The following is a 15,514-nucleotide window of genomic DNA, read 5'->3' on the forward strand; positions in this document are numbered from 1 at the left end:
ATTCTGACGGTCACGTGGCATGAATGTATCGTTAATTTCACTTTCATTTCGCATTCAAATTGTACGGACACGTATGTATACATGTGGGGAACTGATGGGGAATTCTTGCCCAATTTCGTTGATCTGTTTAAGCACAAAGGTAAGCAAAGTTTATTTTTGCTTAACATAAAACTGTTAAGCAACATTTAGATCTGCATCTGTGCATAAACAGCAGTTGTGTGAGATCGGGCCCTGACTCAAAAACGGCGCAACTAAGTTTTTGAGTGATGACGTCAGATGAATTTGGTTAATAATACAAATATATTAGTTATTTTGTCTAATACCATAATTGGTTAAAAAAAGGAATTTAAGAATTTAAACAAAAGTGGTAATTATACATGACCACACACTAAAACAGTCCCGTAATAAGTTTTAAATTTACTTCATAATAATATCATCCATGACCAAACAAATGAATACATTTGAAAAATAACTCCTTTACGACAATATTTTCATCTTGGAGTCGATTATCTTTTATAAAAAATACACTTTCATTCCGAAAACTGTTGTCAATTGCATAAAATACCATCATATTTTATATACACGTTCGATTTGCATAAAAGGCTATCATTGGCTAAGAGTCGTGTGCAGGGCGTGTACGCGTAATCTTTCCCATTGGTTTTACATCAAAGATTGTGGTCAATGACTTCATGTGCAATCTATCTACGAAGTACTAGGCCTATGACAGCTTTTTTAACAGTTAAATGTTTTCTTATCGATTCCAAGTTCGCTCGGTGTTTGTTTCAAAATTTCAAACTTGTAATGTAGCTGTTTGTCGTGGTAGGGTTAGTCGTCTCTCAAAAGTTATGCAGAGTCTAGCCGGCTGGAATATGACTTGATTACTAGGCCTAACTTACTGTCCAGTTGTGCGCGCCTAATCTGAACCGAAACCGTACTTAAACATTTTCGATAATGATAAAGAGCTGTTTAAGCAGAAACTAGTCGCCTGCTGTTGAGCAAAGATAGGCAAGTTTACCAGTCACAGGTTGTACATGTGACATGGTATTTTGGCTGGTGAACTTATTCTTGTAAAGCATGACGTTGGTTGTGCTGAGCGTTTCCTATGTGCTTGAGCAGCTCTATGAAGTTGGGAAAGAGTCCAAATACGATTTAACATGTTCTGCTGTAAGGATTGCCTTAAAAATTAAGTAATGTTTTAGAGTTAATTTACGGTGTTATGTCAAGTAAAATGGTTCATTATTTGGGGGATTATACTTGTTTCGTGCATGCATATTGTTTCAGGCCGGGATGTGACTCTGTAAGCGGATAAATTCATCTTTTTTAGTAAAGTTGGTGCTGCAAACATTGTTTTAATCTAACATAAATGTACCAGTGTTGTTGACTCGAGTTGGTGACTTGGACTCGAGTCAGAATCGAGTCACCAGTTTTACTGACTTGAGACTTGACGTGAGTTGGGGGGGGGGGGAACTTGTGACTTACTTGGGGGGGGGGTGTGTCTTGTGACTTGATTTGAGGGAAAATGACGTAATTCTTGACTGTACTTGACTTGAGGGAAAACTACTTGAGGCTTGGCTTGTCTTGCACAAAAGTGACTTGTGACCTAACTTTACTTGAGAATTAATGACTTGGTTACAACACTGTAATGTACACTAGTAATCGATGAATACCGACATTCAATGGGGGATCGAGGTACCTGACTATTATTCCCCTCACTGTATTGGTTTGGTTCACATTGCTGTGAACGGGGAACCAACCAAGATGGCATATTGCAACAAGCAAGAACACCAACCAATGTTCTGAACCTGCGACGTAAATCTGTGGCAAATGACTGTCTTTGTCTCAGAAATGACTGTCTTTGTCTGCCTTGGTTTTACGCGGGAATTTTAAGTGTTTCTTCACATCGTTCCCGCGCACGAGTTGTTGCCCGCAGATTAAACAAAAAGATGCCGGCTCGATACAATCAACGTCATATGCCGTCATGATGACACACTGCCGTAATGGATGGAAAGCGTTACATGGATAACACCGTCATCGTGGTGTCTTGACGGTCTACCCTAGGTGGATGTTTCTCTTTTCTCTGCACATTCTTGCATCTCCTGAAGCAACACCAACAACAACAGCAACAGCAGAAATTGATGAGTAGGAATACTCCTCCGATTACACTGAAAACAATGATCCAAAAGGTATTGAAGAACTCCTCTGTAGAGCTGGCACAGCACGCCGTCTCAGAGCAGCAGGCCGGGGTACACGTGCTGTTTCGCATGAGGCATTTTTCCGGGTTCTTTTGGGGGCAACAGTCGGACGGACATGAGTCGGTGCTCTCGGTCGAATCACAACGTCCGTCACCGCAAAACCCTTCCGATAGGTACCTACAAGATAGACAAGTTAAATATAATAATAATAATGCATAATAATAGTGTTTTTTTTATAAAGCGCACAAATCCGTCACTCAGTGACGCTCCTGGCGCTGTAACATACAGTGTTTCATGCAAGATGTGAACTAGGTTTGAATTATGCGATCCAATCATTTTATAGCACAATGTAATGGTTTACAAGGTGCTGGCGCAATGTCATGCCATCCAAAATGGATATTATTATTTCTGACGATGACAAGAACAAGCTATAGTCGAAACTATGAGACCTTTACACACTCACTCCGCGGTAGTGAAGTTTATAGTTAGAAGTCCCTCGATCCACTAAAGCTGAAATGGTCATCGAAATTGCCAGAGAACAATGAAAGAAATAACACCCTTGTTGCACAATGTGTGCTTTAGTTTTAGATGACCAAAAAGTTTGATGCCTGAAGTCTTTAAACATTTTGGTGAGAAATTACCCCTTTCTAAAAAACTACGTTAGTTCAGAGTGAGCTGTTTCTCACAATGTTTTATACTACCAACAGCTATCCATTGCAAACTCATGCAAACTAATTATTTTGAGTAATTACCAGTGTGTCCATGCCTTCAATAACAAGGATCTCATAGCAGGATTTACTAAAATTTGACCACAACCATGTTTGGACAAAATACCGGGATCTGGACTTTAAGTGACCCTATAACAAATAATAAACCTTTGAAAAAGTAAACTAATATTGGTCATCGGTACACCAGGAGCCGTACCTGGTCATTATGAATTTGCATTTTCTTTGTTTATACCCGTGTTTCCTTTAATTGTTTTGTGTTTATTTACTGCATATCCCTGAAGGATGTTATACTGTTTTGTTCACACGGTTATCACTTCATCTGGTGTACTTCTTCCTTGAAGATAATATTACAACCTTGGTCATCGTTCCAGGAAAATAGTGGAATATATCATAGAAACAACAAAGAGCATTGTCATTCATTGTTTTAGATACTTGTTTTATGCTTCGTGTATTTCAAATGAATCCGGATGCATGTTTCAAAGATACCCCGGAACGCGGGCTTCCTTTCTGATGATCGATCAGAAAAGTTGGCCAAAAACCAGCGCGGAAATTTGTTTAGGATAAAAATGTATGGGAACACAATTATTAGGTTTTTTTTTTTTTTTTTTTTTTTTTTTTGGGGGGGGGTTGCAGTTTTAAGGTACACTGACACAATGGTTTGCTCTCGCCTTGCATATTGCTTTGCTGAACGGAACGAGTTCACATAGGCCTTACTCTTATAAAGGGTCAAAGTGTAAAACTGAATAACGTCACACTGTAAATGACAGTTGCTGTTCACAAAAAAAAGCAAGATTTGGTAGGGTCCAGTTCTCTCTTATTGAAATATTTATGCTTCTGAACGGGGGGAAACGGGGTGTTTTTAGACAAACAGGCTTACCCGGGGTCCGTTTCCTCTTTTATGCACACACCAGCAAAGCATGCCGTCCAAGCCCAACACTCCTCGGCGGCTATCCAACCCCATCGGGCGTTACACCTGGTAACAAAATACAAAAACAAGAAATAAGCATGCGGCGAATGACTCGAAAAATATTCTATTAAAAACACAGCATTATAGAAAGCAATGTACCAGCGAACATAATCATTAAGCCTAGGTTTATACGGTCAAAGAGAAGGAACAGTGGAGGACGATTTGATAAGCTAAGGCTAAATAACTCTGCATGCATGTTTCCCCCTCCCTTTTTAAGGGGGTGGGGTTCAAATCAGGTTTCAAAAAGATTCACTCTGTCATTGCAGTGATCATAAAGTATGACTCGGCGTTCGAACTGTCATATACTCGTGAATCCCCCCCCCCCCCGTCTGTTGCCCAAATACTCGTATTCGAATGCTAGTCGGCCACGTACTCAACAGGGTTCAAATTCATAAGGCATGTTACTTGCTAAGCACAGAAAAAGTATTGCTTAACAGAAACAGGTTATCCATAATAACAATTGTTGTGACTGCCTCACTCAATATTTGCGTATCAAAGAAGATCGTCAAGCGGTATTTGCTGCTTAAGAGTTGTATTGGTCCCAGTATTTGATACTCGTTGTAAAAGTTTGATTACCATAACTTTTAATTGTAAAGTGCCTTATCAGAAGTAACAAAACAATTTTTTGTTGTCAGTAAGTTTAAGGTTCAGCAGTATGACAGGCACAAACACCCCCTCTATGTTTCCGGTGGATCCTGAACCACGCCCGGTCCGTTCCCCAGAAACACCACATTATGGTTACAGCTTCACCACAAAGACAAAACAAAAAACAAATGTCATTGTCTCATTCTTTTACCACATACTTTAGCCCACCTTATCCACCATGTCTCATTGGCCCTGACCATATTTGTCTTATTCCCTTTACCCACGGAGTCGGAGGCCTTTTGTGGGGCCAGCGGAGCTCCGTCCCCCACGAGATATGTCAGCATTTTCAGAAAACGAAAGAGTTAGGCGGGTATGAACCGCCTCCCTCACAGCGTACGGTTTGTACGCTATAATACGCCTTTATAAAGTGTTGTGAACGGCCCTTACATTGTATCAAGTGACTGAATACAGAGCAGTCACCAATATTATTTTATCCATTGTAAAGATTGATTTTATCAACTTTGACCAGACATCTTTAATCTCAAGGGGGGGGGGGGGTCCGAAAAACACAACGGATATTGTTAGACAAGTGCCCTCCAAGGACATGTGTGTACAGAAAGTATCATGACAGAAGTTAGTCGGTCATTGGTGCAAAGATAGCATCCGGTGGTCAAAACAACAAATGCATTAGACTTGTGGACAAGTCGTTAAAGGTTCTTTAAACTACTGGTAATTACTCAAAATAATTGTTAGCATCAAGACTTACTTGGTAACGAGCAATGGCGGGCTGTTAATAGTATGAAACATTATGAGAAACCGTTCCCTCTGGTACATAGTTTCCTAATAGTTTTTGAGAAAGAGGTAATTTCTTACTCAAAATATTAAAATACTTAACGAGCTATGGAGAGCTGTTTATAGTATAAACATTGTGAGTTGCTTTATGGTTGGGATACATCAAGTGGGAATACTGGTCTTTACAATATTACGTATTGCATTTTATACGACTTGTCCACAAGTCTACGAATACATATGAGACAAATAACTATACGGCTGTTTGTTTAATCAGTGGGGTGTATCTGTTTCACAACTAAATGATTTTGCTCAGTAGGATATTCTTTTATTAGGTTGATATTTGTTACAATATTGAAAGTTATTGATGAGGTTTTGGTCAGGAAGACCGTTCTTGCAAACGGTCGAGGCCAAATCTTTTAGAGCTATACTGCCCCCAAATGAGAACTTGGCATTAATCTTAAATTATTACTAAACAATAATTAGTTGGGGACCATTCAAACGCAGCATGTCATTTGGTTCGGGTGCCAACCAATCAAGTTGTTTTTAGTTACATGTTATTGTTATCTTTGATGGTCAAAAATTTATAAAATCTCAGGAATGTTTGGTTTATAAGGAACGGCCACAAGCCGTTCGATTACCATTTCAAATTTAATAATACCTGCAGTGTACATGTGGTTCTACTTTTGGTTTTACAAATGACACCAAACGTTTCCTTCGAAGGAAATCCTCTTTTTTTAGTTTTAAAGTCACTGGACACGTTTAGTATTTACTCAAACTTTTAACAAGCAACGGAGAGCTGTTGATAGTATAAAACATTGTGAGAAACGACTCCCTCTAGACTGCCCTCTGAGTAACGTAGTTTTTAAGCTTAAAGAAAGAGGTAATTTCTCACTCAGTATGAAACTGAGTTTAAAGAAAGACCGTCAGGCCTTAAGCCTCTCCGAGGCATACGAAAGCACACAAATTGAGCACCACACCAAGGGTGTTTTCTTTCATTATTCTCTTGCAACTTCCATGACCAGCTGAGCCAAAATGTTCACAGGTTTATTATTTTTCGCATAATGTCATGGGATACACCAAATGAGAATACTGTCTTTGACAACTACCAAACGTGTCCAGTGCCTTTAAGCAGGCCGGGTGGGTCACTGTGGGTCAATTTTTCTGAGCTCTGGTACACTACATTTGACTGTTTGTTTTGTTTTTACTGGCATTATTCTTTGGCCGGATACCAAAAGGCCACTGACGAAACGTTTCCTGTTACGTCACCGCGATCCCAAGCTAAGTTCAATCGAACACAAAAATGCCCTCGGCTTTTTTGTTAACCAAGTAAAAAATAACTGAAGGCAAATTATTTGCAATTTTTGTTGATGTTCCTTTTCTGTTTTGAAGTGTTTTGCGGATTCTCTGTACTGTCTTAAAGCATAGAGCTTAAAGTCAAAGTAGGTCTATTCATTCGGTTTTTTTAACTATTCTGTTGTTTTAGTCCTACAAGTGAAGATTTAGCAACAATACCCTTGAAAATTTCATGTCAAAAGGTGGTAGCGTTTTTAAAAAATTGCCGAAAATCTGGAGCGGTTATGTCCATGCAGGAAGAATAATCCGCAATTGGAATGCACAATCCGTAAAACGTTTCTCTGATTGAAACGTTTGTTTATAAAAACTGTATTCCTCTGAAAGTATACTTGTTTCTCAAAATGTCATACGTTATCGACATCTGTAGTGATTCTTACTAAGTATAAGTTTGTGGAAATGATTTTGTTTTAATAGTAATTACCAAAAGTATACCTTTCTGTAAAGGCACAGGACATGGTTATCGGTAATTACTCAAAATAACTGTTAGCATAAAAACTTACTTGGTAACGAGTAACGGAGAGCTGTTAATTGTATAAAACATTCTTTCATGTCATAATTTTTCAGGGTTTTGTAAAATCATGAGCATTGTAGACTTGTTTGATTAGTTGATTGTGAATTTGCTTAATTAAGTATAATTGAAACAAATTAATATGTTGAACAAAAATCACAAAACGGGATACCAGTGCAATTACTCTAACAAAAATAAATGCTTTATGCGAAATTGTTTCAAATATAAAGGCACAGTAGACACCTTTGGTAATTGTCAAAGACCAGTCGTCTCACCCGGTAATCACAAAATAATGCATAAACTAGCATCTGTGAACATTTGGACTCAATTGGTCATCAAAGTTGCACGAGAATAATGAAAGAAAAAACACCCTTGTTGCAGAGATTTAGTGTGCTTTCAGACTACTTACAAAACTTCGGGTCTGAAGCCTTTTATCCGATTCATTGTTTGACTGAGAAATTACCTCTTTCACAAAAACTACGTTACTTCACAGGGAGCCGTTTCTCACAATGTTTTATACTACCAACAGCTCTCAATATTGCTCGTTTAAACCAAGTAAGTTATTATGCTAACAATGACTTATACCAATACTGTCCAGTGTTTCTACCTCCATGCTATATAGCTCCATGATAAAGGGTGCGTTCGTTTAGCTTCCCTGGGTCGACCCCGGTGTGTGGCATTTTTTTTCCCCAAGACAAGTGTGTGCTGATAATTACCCTCGTTCGTCCTGGTAAAAAAAAAAAACGCACCGGGGTCGACCCAGGGGAGCTAAACGAACGCACCCATAATGAAGTAGACCTACCCTTGGCTTCGTAACTGTTATGATTCACCGGGGTATGACCGGTATTTTGGTTGCCGTTCTGTTTTTTTTTCCTTTCAAACGTCTGTCTGCTGATACAAACTAAACGAATTAACTGAAGACCGACCCGTGTGTGACCTAGGGCCGTATCCTAATCGGTGGCTACAGCTACGATTGTTTCTAAGTGTGTTGCTAAGGACGTCCTATACTTCAACGCATGATGACGCAGAAATCTAGCCGTAGCCGTAGCTGTAGCCGCTTATTCGGATACGGCCTATAAAGTGGTCACTGTACAGTCCATTCGAGGACCTGCTTGCTGAAAGGTATGGCCTATATTGTAGGATTTTGTAAGTTTCATTCTGGAAGCTCATGTGTTAAATACTTTAAAGGCACTGGACACTTTTGATGTCAAAGACCAAGTTTCTCACTTGTAACCCAACATAAAATAACAAATCTGTGAAAGTTTGGACTAAATTGGCCATCGAATATGCAAGATAATAATGAAAGGAAAAAACACCCTTATAACACAACTTTGTGTGTGCTTTCAGATGCCTAATAAAAGGCCCCAGGCCGAAAGTCTTCCAATATTTGAGTGAGAAATTATCTCCTTCTTAAAAACCACATTACTTCAGAGGGAGCCGTTTCTCTTAATGTTTTGTATTATCAACAGCTCTCCATCTAACATTATTTTGAGTAACGGCCAGTAGTCTCCAGTGCCTTTAATGGCGTCAGTGATTTGTTATAGCGTCTTTCTCGTAGAGGAACTCATTCATTTAGGAGTATTTTAAGCTGACAGATCGGAAGCGACGCCTATTATAAGAATGTCATATGATAGCTACTGTGCACCACAGATGTACAGTGGGACAGCAGTGTTTTCGAGTCCTACATGACTGTAATACTATGTACAGCGCTGTTGAGTTTTTTTTTTCTTTTCAGTAATTACATCTCCATTGTAATTATAGCCTTATTTTGAGTTAGGACGAGTTTAACTTGTCGTAACTTAGGGACTATAACTTTAAGTTTTTAAAAACTTCCAAATAGTCCCAGTCCTAGTGTACGTGAAATCGACCATAAAGCACTTATACCTATGTAATTATGTTTAAGCTTTAAGATCTAGGTCCGGTTTATGGCCGATTTGACTCGAATTATTTAAATTCAAATTTGAAATAGCTATTGTTTTAGACTCAAGAAGGTTAACTTTCATTTAAGAGACTGTAAAACCGAAATAAATTATCTAAGTCAAATGTTTGTCTATTAACAAAAATTGTTTTTTTTTATTTATAATCTTAATCCCTCTGTAGCAAACGTTCCCAAATTTCGTATTTCAAATAGCAATTTTTCGATCAGAAAAACTGCGGCAAAATTTACAAACTTCAATAGTTCTAATAATTAATCCTCTTGACATAAAAAGTTGGCTATCCCTGTCTATTCTATTTGTTTTAGTTTAAGTGTTACATTCTGAAAACTTATTGACCCAATTTCTGGTTCCCATAATTGGAGCTGATCCATTTTCTGGTCAGGTTAAAAAAGGTAACAAAACTGAAATAAATCAGGCCTGTATTTACGCGGTCTCCATTGCCTCTGGTCTTGGCCTTGTTGCCCTCTTCAAAGTTTCCAATTGACTTGCAGATTTTCCAATGGAAGGCCCCCTTTGGTAAATGTAAATGGCCTTGCCCCTTCGAATATATAATCCCTTGCTAGAAAACTAATTCGGATACTGTGACGTTTGTCCCAATTATTTGGGTCATTTTTGACACAGGGTTCCGTGGATAGGTCAGGTCCCCACGGAACCCAGATCCGGATAAATTCTGACCGGAACTGTTTATAGAGTGCGGTTTAAAACTTACATTTCTCTGGCCGTCTTTTGTCCTATTTCACTGTTGCAGTTATACCGCTCCGTCTCGTTAAATGTCGCCCATCCAATTCGTGGTGGGTTACAGTCCCAGTTTGCCACCATTTCCTTGGATCACAAGAAAAATATAACAATGCTGTATTATTGCATACCGTAATCAAAGGTTTTTCTACAGGGAATTTCTCACGACAAATCACTTACAGGCACTGGACACTGTTTGTATTAACTCAAAATAATTGTTAGCATAGAGACTTAATTATTGTTAGCATATAGAGACTTACTTGGTAACAAACATGCAATGGATGGAGAGATGTTGTAGTATCGTGAGAAACGGCTTCATCTGAAGTAACGTATTTTTCGAGAAAGAGGTAATTTCTAACTCAAATATTTGAATCTGATTAAACACTTTTTTAGGTTGCACCTTCGATGACCAATAATTAAGTCCACATTTTCACAGATTCGTTATTTTATGCTTATGTTGGGATACACCAAGTGAGAATTCTTGCCTCTGACAGGATTACCAAAAATGTGTCCGGTTAGGCAGTACAATCCCATCTCAAGTTGCAGTTCATTTTGAAATTATTAACTACATTTCCCGTTTTACTGTTTCCAGATTAATCTTAATAAGAAATTGTCTTGCTGTTTAATTATGCTCTGCCTTTGAAGTAGATTAGGAAATAGGCGAGTTTAAATAACTTGTCTGCGTTTTTTTCACTGCAGCTGAGTTGATTTGCAACACCGGGTTACTGTAGCAGTTTCAGCTTTATTTTTTAGTTTTGAGAAAAAATAGTGAAAATCACAAAACAAAGTTTTCAGGGGAGTCGCGTCGGTTTCGTTCCAAAAAGTTATAGATTCATCCTGAAAAGCTACACACTAAAATTGTTAGAATAGTTTTTTCTTCACTCATGTTTTGATGTAGGCCTTTCATATTGAAAATGATATCATTTCGGGAAGTTTAATTTATGCCCCTACCTCAGTTGCACTCGGGGGGTTGTCAACCTTCAGCTGCCCACAACATGTGTAGAAATAGTTGGTGGACTTGCCGATGGAAAGCTTGAAGTTTGTACACTCCTTTGGCGCCCCTTCCCCGGTCACATCTTGCCCCGTCCCCTGGCCCCCGACCACGGCCTGCGACGGTTGGTTGCCTTGCCTCGCTCTCTCCGGCTCTTGGCAGCTGACTACGCATAAAAGTAGCAAAGTTAAACTCGATACATACAGCAACATGATTATACTTTCCAAAATTGCTTCTTCTTCTTTTTGGAGGGAAAAACTTTCGAAAAGTTGTGCGCTGTTACTATATGATTGTAAAGCAAAGTCTGTCTGACGATGATTCACGTTCTGTGAGTAATATCTGCCCAATGGAAATGTGCTCGATGGTGCGTCGTTCTGAAGCCTATATACAGTAGCAGAGTTGACAAGTACAACTTCCGCTCAATATGTTAATGATGTACCACCTTGACTTAATCTATGGTGATATGCAAATATGGGGAAAAGTTTAGGAGGGAGTTGGCATCCGACTGGATTTTGACATGCCTCCAAAAGGTCTAAACGTGAACAGGAGTGGCCTTACAAAGATTAAGACTTATTTTATCTTGAGTTAGGACGAGTCCCATTCCAGAAAGGGTAAGAACAAAACTCGTCTAAGGGGAAGATCATAGGTGTACATAAAACGTACAGTTACCCGGTCGATTCATTTTGTTTTTAAATCGATGTCATGCAAAAGGTGTAATCGTTTTTTAATATTTTTCTCGTGACCCAGATGGCCGATCGATCTCAAACTTCTAAGTTTTTTTTTATAGTTTATGTATATGGTGGATTACATAAAGTGTTTACACTGCCAGCAACTGTTTTGTTAGTAAAAACAAATTCCAAAGTGCTCCTTTACACCTAGTTTTATCTCGAGAGGACGAGTTACTCGTCCTACCTTTACGATTAGCCTTAAGTTTTTAATAACTTCCAAAGAGTCATCATGACTAGTCCTAAGTTGGGACTATCTTTGTGAAGTCGACTCCTTGGCCTATAACTGGAGACAGTTGTCACCTTTAAAAACATGACACAATCAAGAAGCTAAAATAAATTCTTGGCGTACCTTTTTCGGTTTATAAAACAGAACATTTTGTGTAATGGGACAAGTCCTATAGTTCGGACTATCTTTGTGAAATCTTGACCCTTGGCCCTTAATTTGAGACAATTTTCACTTTTAACATGCCACAATCAAGAAACTACAACACATTCTTGGCACACCTTTTTCGGCTTAAAAACGGAAAATGAAGGAGCACAAAAATTAACGCAGCATTCTTTGAAAAGTTGTAAATGTTTTCCTGCAGGATGGACTGTTGACACTCGTGCGAAAATGGATTCATCTTCATCCGGTCCCGCTCCCAGAATGTGAACACCCCAGCCTAGTCACCTTCCAATGTTGAAAACAGTACCGCATCGAGCAAAAAATAAACAATAAATGATACTATAGGAGGAAAGTTGTAAATGTTTTTTTTTTTCGGGATTGTTGACACTCGCGAAAAGGGATTTAACTTCCGGCCCCGCCCACAGAGTTTGAACATCCCAGCAAAGTTATCTTCCCTCTCAGCATTACAAAGAATAAACAAATATAAATGTCATCATTCGTCATCGTTTTTCCTTTTTCGCCTGTAATGTTTTTGTTGTTGTTCTATTTTGTTTTGCCTTATCTATTTATTATTTCTTGAATCCCGTAATTGTGATACTAGTTCCCTGGCCGAATAGAGACACAAATTAAATGAAGGGTCTTGATACTTAAAAAAAAAAAAAAAAAAAATTAAATTAATTCCATTCAATTTAATAAACAGTTATTTCGGTATTTCCTTCAAAATATTAACAGTGACAGTTTTAAGTAGTAATGATTTTTTTTTCAATTCAGACGGGCAAAACTTAGGACTAGGTGAAACCTTGTCTTATGTACCCTAACCCATTGACAGAATCACAAAGACAAAGACAAACACAAATACACGGGACAATGGATCTTCTGCAGATAAATTTTTTTGCCATGACATAAATCCACACTCACTGTGAATGAAGATGTATGTTATAATTCAACTGTAGATATTTCAGCTTAGTTATAGTCAAGGTTTTGCGAAAAGAAGAAAAGAAAATCACAGAGCAATGTTTTCATGAGAGTCGCGTATAAAATACGTTGTAAATGCCAAAACAATTTTCGTATACGTACACAAACCAATTGTTGATAGCTCACAATGTCGCAAAACATGCATTTGTTTTGGCAACATGGTTTTAAGACACTGGGCATCTTTGGTAAATACGTTGTAAATGCTAAAACAATTTTCGTATACGTACACAAACCAATTGTTGATAGCTCACAATGTCGCAAAACATGCATTTGTTTTGGCAAAATGGTTTTAAGACACTGGGCATCTTTGGTAATTGTCAAAGACCAGTATTCTCACTTTGTGCAAATCTGTGCAAAATTGGACTCAATTGGTCACTCATCGTAGTTGGAAGAGAATAATGAAAGAAAAAACACCAATGTTGCACACTTTTGTGTGCTTTTGTCAGGTTAAGGACTTTTAAGTGAGAAATTACATCTTTCTAAAAATACGTTACTTCAGAGGGCGTCGTTTCTTACAATTTGTTATACTATCAACAGCTCGATTGCTCGTTACCAAGTAAGTTTTCATGCTAACAATATTGAGTATCAACAGTGCCCAAATACACGTACACCGTTTAATGATGAAACTGCAAAAATGTCACACATAGTTTCTGTTCATTCGCACATTCGAGAAAGACGGAGCCGCAAATAATGTGGCCGCCTTTGCGCATGTCGTTGAATATTCATGATTCGCCATAGCAACAAACAAGCACAAGCTTGCACTATGTTTAGGTTTAGCCCGCCTTTCCTGTGCGTAGCGGTGTTATGGAAGTCAAGTTCATAGCAACCGATCCATTCAGCTGAAAGAATGGACGAGCTTCCAAAGTTTTTAAAAGTTGGAGGTAATATCAACTGCACTTTATGCAGAGATGAACTCTGACTTTTGACAGCACAGACACACTCTTGTGTTTAAGTTCTAATAATCCCGGGGGGGGGGAGGGGGGAGGTATTGCCTGCTGGAACTGGTTGCATGTCGTTCGATTTGGTCCTTGTGTCATCAAAATCAAGTAAGGTTTCCTTTATTCGTTTCACCAACTATGCCTCAATTCATCAACATTATTATCATGAAGCGTGCCTATAGCAGTTGGTAGATATCTCCATAGTAGGAAAGGGATGTTGTATAATAAGAACTTAGATAATCACTCCTGGTCATGGTATGTCATGTAAGTTTTTATGCTAATAATTATTTTGAGTATTATCAGTAGTGTCCAGTGCAAATGCCCACACGAAGTTCTCAATAACCGCAAATTAAAGTTGCTAAACCGTGCCCAATATGTGGTTAGAGGGTTTTCCCCTAATCGTTCAATACTATTTTTCCGCTTGATGTACAGTTATATCACACTCCTCGCTATATATCACACCCCCTCACAAAGTATTCTAGAAAAGTCATGAGATTACAATAATACAGTACACTTGCGGACAAGTCGTTAAAATGTCTGTAACGGTGATAGTAGCGAGACGGCTCCCTCGTAACAATCTCGCAAGACTACTGCTCTCACTACAGTCCCATTTAATTGCGGGAGAGTCCCTTTTCTATCGCCGAGACAGACATAAAACGACTTGTCCACAAGTCTACAAGAGGGGCAGGGTACCATCATGCCCCATAAATGAAACTGTGCGTTGGTCCCAAGATGCTCCTCTCGACCACAGCGTCTTTGACATGGGTCTGGAAAAACTTAATGCCCAATCCACCAAGTTCTCCTCCATTCTCCTCCTGGTTATTATGTACCTTCGGGGATCGACATCCTATTATGAGTGGGAGTCTATTTCCTCTGACCCTCCTCAAGACTTAATGCCAACCGTCCACCTCGTCTTCAACCTTTTCCCCATGTCCCTTTAGACACGTCCATGACCCCTGGCACTTCTATATACATTAAAGTTTATGGGTGCACCCTTACTAAATAAGGAGAAAACAGCGTCGAACTCATTATAATTGTGTGTACGTCATCAAAATGTTTTATATTAGACAGACATGAGAGTGCACAACTTGTGTCCATGTGACCTGGGGTTGTTGACTTCCAACCTGATGTATTTTGGATGACATTGGGCCCTCACAAAATTGCTGTCTATTTGCTGAGAGGTGTAGGGACATTTTTCAAGATTGATGCTCGGACGTTTGAAAAAACACACAAATAATCACACTGGTGTGGGTGGTTTAGCTTGGATGGAAATAATTCGACGGGCCCATCCCCAAGGACTCCCCATATTAATTTGAGCCGAGGATTCAAGTTCCAGAGCCAATGAGTATTGTCACTTTACTGTAAAAACCTGTGAGACTTTTGAATATTTTTTGTGTATTTTTTAACATTAATTAGCATTTTCACTGTATGCTGTAGGAGTTTATTTTTAGTGGGGTGTGCCCTTATGTCCGCTTACCTGGTAAATCCTTCTCGCCCCATATACCGATTCCCATTTTAAAGGTCAAATTTCTAGTGCTTGGGTTGCGTCTGTCTGGCAGACTGTCGCAAGGGAACTTCCGCTTTAAGGTCAACGGTCACGTGTTCCAAAAGGTCATCCGTTTGATCATCGCCGTCTTAAATTAACTCCTGGTCTTCCCCCTGAGGGCACTGTCTGTGACATTTTTGGGTGATCTTTAAAG

At 38.9% G+C, this 15,514-nt stretch overlaps 1 protein-coding gene across 1 annotated transcript; it reads right to left on the reverse strand.

The window, feature by feature from the left end:
* Window positions 1–1,467: 1,467 nt before the first annotated feature.
* Window positions 1,468–15,328, reverse strand: LOC117297677. Its single transcript, XM_033780824.1, has 5 exons — window positions 15,292–15,328; window positions 10,749–10,954; window positions 9,772–9,884; window positions 3,798–3,893; window positions 1,468–2,369 (listed from the first exon to the last, which is right to left on the reverse strand). Exons 1-5 carry the CDS (start codon window positions 15,326–15,328, stop codon window positions 2,012–2,014), a joined length of 810 nt encoding a protein of 269 aa, XP_033636715.1. The 3' UTR covers window positions 1,468–2,011.
* Window positions 15,329–15,514: the final 186 nt, after the last annotated feature.

The sequence above is a fragment of the Asterias rubens genome, chromosome 12, assembly GCF_902459465.1.
Source record: "Asterias rubens chromosome 12, eAstRub1.3, whole genome shotgun sequence".
Lineage (NCBI taxonomy): Eukaryota > Metazoa > Echinodermata > Asteroidea > Forcipulatida > Asteriidae > Asterias > Asterias rubens.

Bases quoted from the DNA above. Each gene is read 5' to 3' on its own strand.
- LOC117297677 (XM_033780824.1), bottom strand. From the start codon at position 15,328: ATGGGAATCGGTATATGGGGCGAGAAGGATTTACCAG. The intron at 10,955-15,291 runs GTAAGCGGACAT...TTTTATGCGTAG, and splicing joins GGGCGAGAAGGATTTACCAG to TCAGCTGCCAAGAGCCGGAG. The intron at 2,370-3,797 runs GTAAGCCTGTTT...TCTATCTTGTAG, and splicing joins AAAGAGGAAACGGACCCCGG to GTACCTATCGGAAGGGTTTT.